We start from the raw sequence: 9,080 nt of genomic DNA on the forward strand, positions 1-9,080 counted from the left end.
CCCTGTAAGGCTGCTCCCCTGTAAGGCTGTTCCCCTGTAAGGCTGCTCCCCTGTAAGGCTGTTCCCCTGTAAGGCTGCTCCCCTGTAAGGCTGCTCCCCTGTAAGGCTGTTCCCCTGTAAGGCTGTTCCCCTGTAAGGCTGCTCCCCTGTAAGGCTGTTCCCCTGTAAGGCTGTTCCCCTGTAAGGCTGTTCCCCTGTAAGGCCCTGTAAGGCTGTTCCCCTGTAAGGCTGTTCCCCTGTAAGGCTGCTCCCCTGTAAGGCTGTTCCCCTGTAAGGCCCTGTAAGGCTGTTCCCCTGTAAGGCTGTTCCCCTGTAAGGCTGTTCCCCTGTAAGGCTGTTCCCCTGTAAGGCTGTTCCCCTGTAAGGCTGTTCCCCTGTAAGGCTGTTCCCCTGTAAGGCCCTGTAAGGCTGTTCCCCTGTAAGGCTGTTCCCCTGTAAGGCCCTGTAAGGCTGTTCCCCTGTAAGGCTGTTCCCCTGTAAGGCTGTTCCCCTGTAAGGCTGTTCCCCTGTAAGGCTGTTCCCCTGTAAGGCTGTTCCCCTGTAAGGCTGTTCCCCTGTAAGGCCCTGTAAGGCTGTTCCCCTGTAAGGCTGTTCCCCTGTAAGGCCCTGTAAGGCTGTTCCCCTGTAAGGCTGTTCCCCTGTAAGGCTGTTCCCCTGTAAGGCTGTTCCCCTGTAAGGCTGTTCCCCTGTAAGGCTGTTCCCCTGTAAGGCTGTTCCCCTGTAAGGCTGTTCCCCTGTAAGGCTGCTCCCCTGTAAGGCTGCTCCCCTGTAAGGCTGTTCCCCTGTAAGGCTGTTCCCCTGTAAGGCCCTGTAAGGCTGTTCCCCTGTAAGGCTGCTCCCCTGTAAGGCTGCTCCCCTGTAAGGCTGTTCCCCTGTAAGGCCCTGTAAGGCTGTTCCCCTGTAAGGCTGTTCCCCTGTAAGGCTGTTCCCCTGTAAGGCTGTTCCCCTGTAAGGCTGTTCCCCTGTAAGGCTGTTCCCCTGTAAGGCTGTTCCCCTGTAAGGCTGTTCCCCTGTGTTTGTCACTGCTACAGTAGAAAGAGCACTTGTCATAGCAGCACTGATACCAATGTTCCATACAGCTGTGCCATAGCTCTAGAAAAGCCTGCGCTTTCTTACCCATTAGTTAGAAGTAGGTTGAGGCAGAATGAAGGTTGAAACATGCGCTTACAGTACATTTACATCATTTAGCAGACGCTCTTATCCAGAGCGACAAACAGTAGTATGTAATTCTACTGTACAGTCTGCATGTTCCTCTGGCCCCAGCCGCCAGGGCCTCATGAAGCTTTTAAAGGGAAGAAAGTTAGAGGTAGTTTCGCAAGCCAATGCTAACTAGCATTAGCGCAATGACTGGAAGTCTATGGGTATCTACTACCTAGAACTTTCTTCATACTGGACACAGAGACATAAAAAATGGTGTCCGAGTTCATCTGACTCTGGGTAAGTAGATAAAGGGCCTCATTGCCAAAATCCCAAAGTATCCCTTTAAGGCTGTGGATTCCTTTACAGCTGAGGAACAGCAGAACCAATGAGCCTTGACAAGCTGTGTCTGTGGACTGGGGAGTCCACTAATCCAGCGATTGTCTGGAGTACAGAGATTTCCCTCATTGTCCGATTAGACAGACTTCTCTTTTTGTCCCAGATAATGTGTCTTTGTCTGTCTCTGTCTGTCTGGGTGCTTTTATGTGCATGTTTGGGTGTCTTGGTCTGTCTGTCTGTCTAGGTTTGGTTCATAAGACAAAGCAGGTCACAAAATTCTTGGTACTATGAGTGAATGGCAGATCTCAACTGAGGCCCCAGCCACCATTGTCCATCCAGCCATTTTTGCTCTAGAATGATCATCACACTTTGACTATTACAGTGAAGAGGTGGAGTGGTTGTGCCCCATTTTAAACTGGGGACTATATTGCCCCCTTTCTGTTGTCATACCCTTACCCCCACCCTGCCATAGAGAGATGGGGGGGAGGGGAATTAGAGAGATAAGAGGAGTGAGTCTGTGTCTGTACCCACACCCCTGCCATAGGGGGAGAGGGTCTGTGTCTATACCCCCTCCAAAGCTTCCACCAGGCTTGCCCACTGTCAGGGTGTTTAGACACTTAATCCACCGAAATGTTCCTCATCTCTCTCTCTCTCTCTCTCTCTCTCTCTCTGTCTCTCTCTCTCTCTCTCTGTCTCTCTGTCTCTCTGTCTCTCTGTCTGTGTCTGTCTGTCTGTCTGTCTGTCTGTCTGTCTGTCTCTCTGTCTCTCTGTCTCTGTCTGTGTGTTCCAGGATCAACGCAACACTGAGATTTTAATTGGGGTGATGTCAGCAGGGATTGTGGTTTACAAGAACAGGGTGCGAATCAACTGCTTTCCCTGGTGAGTGACAAACTGGAGGCTTTGATTCTGATACAACATGAGGCGATTACTAAATCAGATAATTAATTTGATCGCTGATACAAGGGGTTTGTTTGTGATCACGCAGAGCGTCTACTTCGGTAGTATTAGTTAGAAATTCAAACACTTACTGTGTGTGTGAGTAGGAAGAGGAAATATGAGGATATGTATTTTATTTATATACTTTTTTTTAGTTCTATATCATTGACATATTTTCCGTCTTCCAGGTTGCAGAAGCATTCCGAGAAGTGTTAAATATGATTATTCTAAGCACATCACATAACTGTTTTACATATTCATCTGTGAACTGCAGATCATCTCCTCTCAGAGTGGACTCAGAGCGGTTTCATGTGGATTGTCTTTGAGGCCCAAAGCTTTAATTCTTAGAAATCTCTAATATTCAGCTGAGTTGGAGGGGCTACTGGAAGTGTGTGGGATAGCACAGCCCAAATCCCCACCAGACGAGTAATAATCCAACACACAGAGACACACACACACTGACACACTGACACACACACGTCCCCACCCCCCACCAGCACCTCACAGCACACACCCCCGTTCTTAAAAGCCAGCTGCTTGCTGTAGCACAGGCAGCTCATTTGAAAATATATGGGCTCCTATGCTTTCCAGTCAGGCTAAAATTAGGGCTGCTAACAGTGGCGCGTTTCGCAACAGCTGTCCTCCACCGTGACGCGAGAAGGCTCGCTCCTATCGACCACTCTCTCTGTTTGGCTTGGCTGCCACTACTATTAAAAGGCGATACACAACGTTACTCCTCTGAGAGAGCAGAAAGCAGAGTGGTCCGGTATCTAAGAGAGATGTGTGAATTCTAGCCTCACTCCTATTGATGTCCACAACGGGCTGACAAATTAGCTATCTTAGATGACGCTGTTTTAGAGAGAGAGTGTGAATGTAAAATATATTTATCTGAGTTGTGAGTCATGTAGAAGAGAGGAGGGGGGGAAGAGAGGAGGAGGCAGAGGAGAGGGGGAGGGGAGGGAGGAGGGAAGAGAGGGGGGATTAGTCTTGATGGGGAGACAGCTGCTCTCTGCAGCGGAGGCTCTGATTTGAGCCGTGAAGGAAGGAGACCCTCTGCAGTGACACACATTGTGACGTAATTTCTGTGTGTTTCTCGCTCACCCCTTTCAGGTTGAAGATTGTGAAAATATCGTTCAAGTGCAAACAGTTCTTCGTTCAGCTCAGGAGAGAAGTGGTAGGTATTCAAGCCGTCGTTTTCACTGTCCTTATTTTGATAATAAAATGTGAGGTGGGGTCTACTAATCTAGCAGCAATGTGTTTCATACAGTAGGAATGAAGACTTACCTAGCAGAAAACACAGCAGTGAACACAGCCACAGGTTCTGCCTCAGCTTGTGTAACTGTGCTTCCCTGTCATAAGTGTCCCCAAACCAGACCCAGTTCGCTGGCTCTTCCTCAGGGAGGAAACTAGCTAGTACTGCTAATGGACTAACTGACCACCTACCATTGGTCCCTCATCACACCACAGGCACCATATCAATCTGAAACAACCTAGCTTAGACATTAACAACATTAACTGCCCCCTCACCCAGACCCAGCGTCCATATTTGTTTATTTGATTAACTGGTTTGCTGGCATAATCACCGGCCTGCTCCGCCGCTGACTGTCACTGAAATCTGGAAGAGCGAAGGAGGGAGAGCCTGTTAAATGCTTATTAATTATTAGAATAGATCATGCGTTTTGGGTGTGGAGGTGGGGAGCGTGATCTGAAACAGAATCAAAAGTGCTGCAGGCTCCTTCTCCTACTCCCTCCTATCCTCTGTTCAACCCCACAATAGAACCATGGAATCCCAGGAAAAGATCCCCAAAACACCCCCATCCCATCCAATCCCCCTCCCCCCTTTCCTGGTTTCATAATGGAGGAGGTGTTTTTCCAGAGCAGTTGTACTAAAAGCACTGCGACCGTCAGCCAGCCTCCATGGTGTCACTCAGACTGAATTATTCATGGGGCTGCGTCCCAAATGGAACCCTATTCCCTATTTAGTGCACTACTTTCAACCAAGGCTCTGATCAAAAGTAGAGGCGTCTATAGTGAATATGGTTCCATTTGGGACGCACCCATGGACATATGGGTCATGTGAGCGCAGGTCACTGCACACGCTTTAAAAAAGCAACAACAAACCAGGAAATTAATTTCCCCCCTTTAAAATGTTTCTCCTGGAGTAGTAAGTTGTTTCCTGCGAGCTATATATATATATATATATATATACACTATACATCTACTGTTCTTCAGATATACTACATATTCATCCATATGCTGTCCATATTGTCTATATATCCCATCACATATATACAGTGCATTCGGAAAGTATTCAGACCCCTTGACTTTTTTACAGCCTTATTCTAAAATTGATTAAATTAAACATTTTACTCATAAATCTACACACAATACCCCATAATGACTAAGTGAAAACAGGTTTTTAGAAATTTTTGCAAATGTATTAAAAATAAAAAAAACTGAAATACCTTATTTACGTAAGTATTCAGACCCTTTGCTATGAGACTCGAAATTGAGCTCAGGTGTATCCTGTTTCCATTGATCATCCTTGAGATGTTTCTATAACTTGATTGGAGTCAACCTGTGGTAAATTCAATTGATTGGACATTATTTGGAAAGGCACACACCTGTCTATATAAGGTCCCACAGTTGACAATGCATATCAGAGCAAAAACCAAGCCATGAGGTTGAAGGAATTGTCTGTAGAGTTTCGAGACAGGATCGTGTCGAGGCGCAGATCTGGGGAAAGGTACCAAAACATTTCTGCAGCATTGAAGGTCCCCAAGAACACAGTGGACTCCATCATTCTTAAATGGAAGAAGTTTGGAATCACCAAGACTCTTCCTAGAGCTGGCCGCCTGGCCAAACTGAGCAATCGGGGGAGAAGGGCCTTGGTCAGGAAGGTGACCAAGAACACGATGGTCACTCTGACAGATCTCCAGAGTTCCTCTGTGGAAATGGGAGAACCTTCCAGAAGGACAACCATCTCTGCAGCACTCCACCAATCAGACCGTTATGGTAGAGTGGCCAGACGGAAGCCACTCCTCAGTGAAAGGCACATGACAGCCCGCTTGGAGTTTGCCAAAAGGCACTAAAGGACTAAAGGTCTCTGGTCTGATGAAACCAATATTGAACTCTTTGACCTGAATGCCAAGCGTCACGTCTGGAGGAAACCTGGCACCATCCCTATGGTGAAGCATGGTGGTGGCAGCCTCATGCTGCAGGGATGTTTTTCAGCAGCAGGGACTGGGAGACTTGTCAGGATCGAGGGAAAGATGAACGGAGCAAAGTACAGAGAGATCGTTAATGAAAACCTGCTCAGGACCTCCGACTGAGGCTAAGGTTCACCTTCCAACAGGACAATGACCCTAGCACACAGCCAAGACAATGCAGGAGTGGCTTCGGGACAAGTCTCTGAATGTCCTTGAGTGGCCCAGCTAGAGCCCGGACTTGAACCCGATCGAACATCTCTGGAGAGACCTGAAGATAGCTGTGCAGCGACGCTCCCCTTCCAACCTGACAGAGCTTGAGAGGATCTGCAGAGAAGAATGGGAGAAACTCCCCAAATACAGGTGTGCTAAGATTGTAGGGTCATACCTAAGAAGACTCGAGGCTGTAATCGCTGCCAAAGGTTCTTCAACAAAGTACTGAGTAAAGGGTCTGATTACTTATGTAAATGTGAGATTTCAGTTATATATTTTTTTTTATATAGATTTGCTAAAATGTCTACAAACCTGTTTCTGCTTTGTCATTATGGGCTATCGTGTGTAGATTGATGAGGGGAAAAAGCAATTCAATCCATTTTTAGAATAAGGCTGTAACGTATCGAAATGTGGAAAAAGTCGAGGGGTCTGAATACTTTCCGAATGCACTGTATATACACTATATATACAAAAGTATGTGGATACCCCTTCAAATTTGTGGATTCGGCTATTTCAGCCACATCCGTTGCTGACAGGTGTATAGAATCGAGCACACAGCCATGCAATCTCCATAGACAAACATTGGCCGTAGAATGGCCTTATTGACGAGCTCAGTGACTTTCAACGTGGCACCATTGTAGGATGCCACCTTTCCAACAAGTCAAATGTCTGCCCTGCTGGAGCTTCCCAGGTCAACTGTAAGTGCTGTTATTGTGAAGTGGAAACGTCTAGGAGCAACAACGGCTCAGCCGCGAAGTGAACGGGACCGCTGAAGCTCGTAACGCGTAAAAATAGTCTGTCCTCGGTTGCAACACTCACTACCGAGTTCCAAACTGCCTCTGGAAGCAGCGCCAGCACAAGATGTGTTCGTCGGGAGCTTCATGGCCAAGCAGCCGCACACAAGCCTAAGATCAACATGCACAATGCCAAGCGTCGGCTGGAGTGGTGTAAAGCTCGCTACCATTGGACTCTGGAGTGATGAATCACGTTTCACCATCTGGCAGTCCGATGGATGAATCTGTGTTTGGCGGATGCCAGGAGAACGCTACCTGCCCGAATGCATAGTGCCAACTGTAAAGTTTGGTGGAGGAGGAATAATGGTCTGGGGTTGTTTTTCATGGCTAGGCCCCTTAGTTCCAGTGAAGGGAAATCTTAACGCTACAGCATACAATGACATTCTAGACGATTCTGTGTTTCCAACTTTGTGGCAACAGTTTGGGGAGGCCCTTTCCTGTTTCAGCATGAAAATGCCCCTGGGCAACAGGGCGAGGTCCATACAGAAATGGTTTGGGATTAATTGGAATGCCGACTGCGAGCCAGGCATAATCGCCCAACATTATCTGACCTCATGGTGAGGCGAGGGGAGCTCCAGTCTACTGTACATGATGATGGGGTTGTTCAGAGAACCTGCTCTTCCTTGACGTTGTTTCAAGATGCTGGTGTGGACAGTCACAGCAAAGTCGCAATGTAAAAAAAAAAAAAAAAACCCTGACCCTAAACTTCTAGGTAGTGGTCTGTTTCTGAACAGTAGGCTCACAGGCTATATGAGCAGACATCTTACTAGAACATTATGCTATGGCTGTCTCTGTGAACATTATGACCCAAGTGGGAATGGGGAATACCATGTCTTCATGACAAGTGGCATGTGCCCTCAGGAGAAACCCTGGAGGCTGAGGGATGGGTATGGGGATGTTGGGGCTACAGATGGGGATTAACTGCCTGTCTCCTCGCCTCGTGCCACAAACCTACCGGATCATGATGGCTAGTCCAACACATTCTATTTCCCCATCTATTCCCCCCCCCCCCACGTCTGTGACCATAGGACCAAGATTTTAACTCAACACCTCACTACTGCTGACTCAGGCATGCTGAACACACACCTTGAATGATGTGTTCTCATTGTTGTTGTCACTCACTCTGTCTTTCTCTCTCCCTCCCTCCTTCTCGCTCTCCCTCCCTCCTTCACTCTTTCCCTCCCTCCTTCACTCTTTCTCTCCCTCCTTCACTCTTTCTCTCCCTCCTTCACTCTTTCTCTCCCTCCCTCCCTCCTTCACTCTCTCTCTCCCTCCCTCCCTCCCTCCTTCACTCCCTCCCTTTCTCTCTCCCTCTCTCCCTCCTTCACTCTCTCCCTCCCTCCCTCTCCCTCCCTCCCTCCCTCTCTCCCTCCCTCCCTCTCTCCCTCCCTCCCTCCCTCTCTCCCTCCCTCCCTCCCTCCCTCCCTCCCTCTCTCCCTCCCTCCCTCTCTCCCTCCCTCCCTCCCTCCTTCACTCTCTCGCCCTCCTTCACTCTCTCGCCCTCCTTCACTCTCTCTCTCGCCCTCCTTCACTCTCTCTCTCACCCTCCTTCACTCTTTCTCTCCCTCCCTCCTTCACTCTCCTACTCCACTCTCTCTCCCTCTTTCTCTCTCCCTCCTTCACTCTCTCCCTTTCTCTCTCCCTCCCTTTCTCTCTCCCTCCTTCACTCTCTCCCTCTCCCTCCTTCACTCTCTCCCTCCCTTTCTCTCTCCCTCCTTCACTCTCCCTCTCCCTCCTTCACTCTCTCTCTCCCTCCCTTTCCCTCCCTCTGCAGAATGAGACAAGGGAGTCCTTGCTGGGTTTTAACATGGTAAACTACAGAGCCTGTAAGAACCTATGGAAGACCTGTGTAGAACACCACACCTTCTTCCGTCTGGACCGGCCCGTTCCCCATCAGAAGAACTTCTTTGCCCACTATTTTACCCTAGGCTCCAAGTTCCGTTACTGGTAAGAGAAAATCCCCATTGCCACATGTGCATGCACCAACGCGCGTGCACTATACCTACAAAGCACTGAAATGTCGACACAGGTCAAATGTTTGCTAGGTCACGATGAGTGGCATCTATAGTCAGTGTTTGGGGAGTTCCGTTAGCGGTTGCCTGTCGTGCTCTCATCTTTGGAAAGGTAAATTAATTATTAACGATGCCCCAAAACTGATCTTGTTTTTCTTCAGTCCTTTCGAAACGCTTTTGGGGGAAAATGAGTTATTCTATTATTCATATGGATTCACTTCTCAGATTAGAAATAGTACAAACAAACATAAACTGTTCATTGTTGAAGTACTTGAGCATTTGCTTTGAGCTGTGCAGGGGATGGGGGTGGTAAGGGGGCCAAGAGTTTCGTCCTTCTAGATTGTGCTGTGAGATATTGGTGAAACAGAAACAGAGTGGTGAGGTTTTTTATGCATTTTTTAAGCTCCAGTTGGGATGTGAGGTGCAGCACAGCACAGCAGTTT

General features: G+C 48.2%; 1 protein-coding gene across 1 annotated transcript in view; it reads left to right on the forward strand.

Annotated features, from left to right (window-relative positions):
* Positions 1 to 9,080, forward strand: part of LOC311128800 (tyrosine-protein phosphatase non-receptor type 4-like) — a 104,260-nt gene that overhangs the window by 79,203 nt on the left and 15,977 nt on the right. Inside the window, exons 10-12 of the mRNA XM_084161033.1 lie at positions 2,267 to 2,355; positions 3,523 to 3,586; positions 8,400 to 8,572. Coding sequence (XP_084017159.1) covers positions 2,267 to 2,355; positions 3,523 to 3,586; positions 8,400 to 8,572 — 326 coding nt within the window. The remainder of the gene's footprint in view (positions 1 to 2,266; positions 2,356 to 3,522; positions 3,587 to 8,399; positions 8,573 to 9,080) is intronic.

Source organism: Coregonus lavaretus (assembly GCF_964263955.1).
Source record: "Coregonus lavaretus genome assembly, chromosome: 5".
Classification (NCBI taxonomy): Eukaryota; Metazoa; Chordata; class Actinopteri; order Salmoniformes; family Salmonidae; genus Coregonus; species Coregonus lavaretus.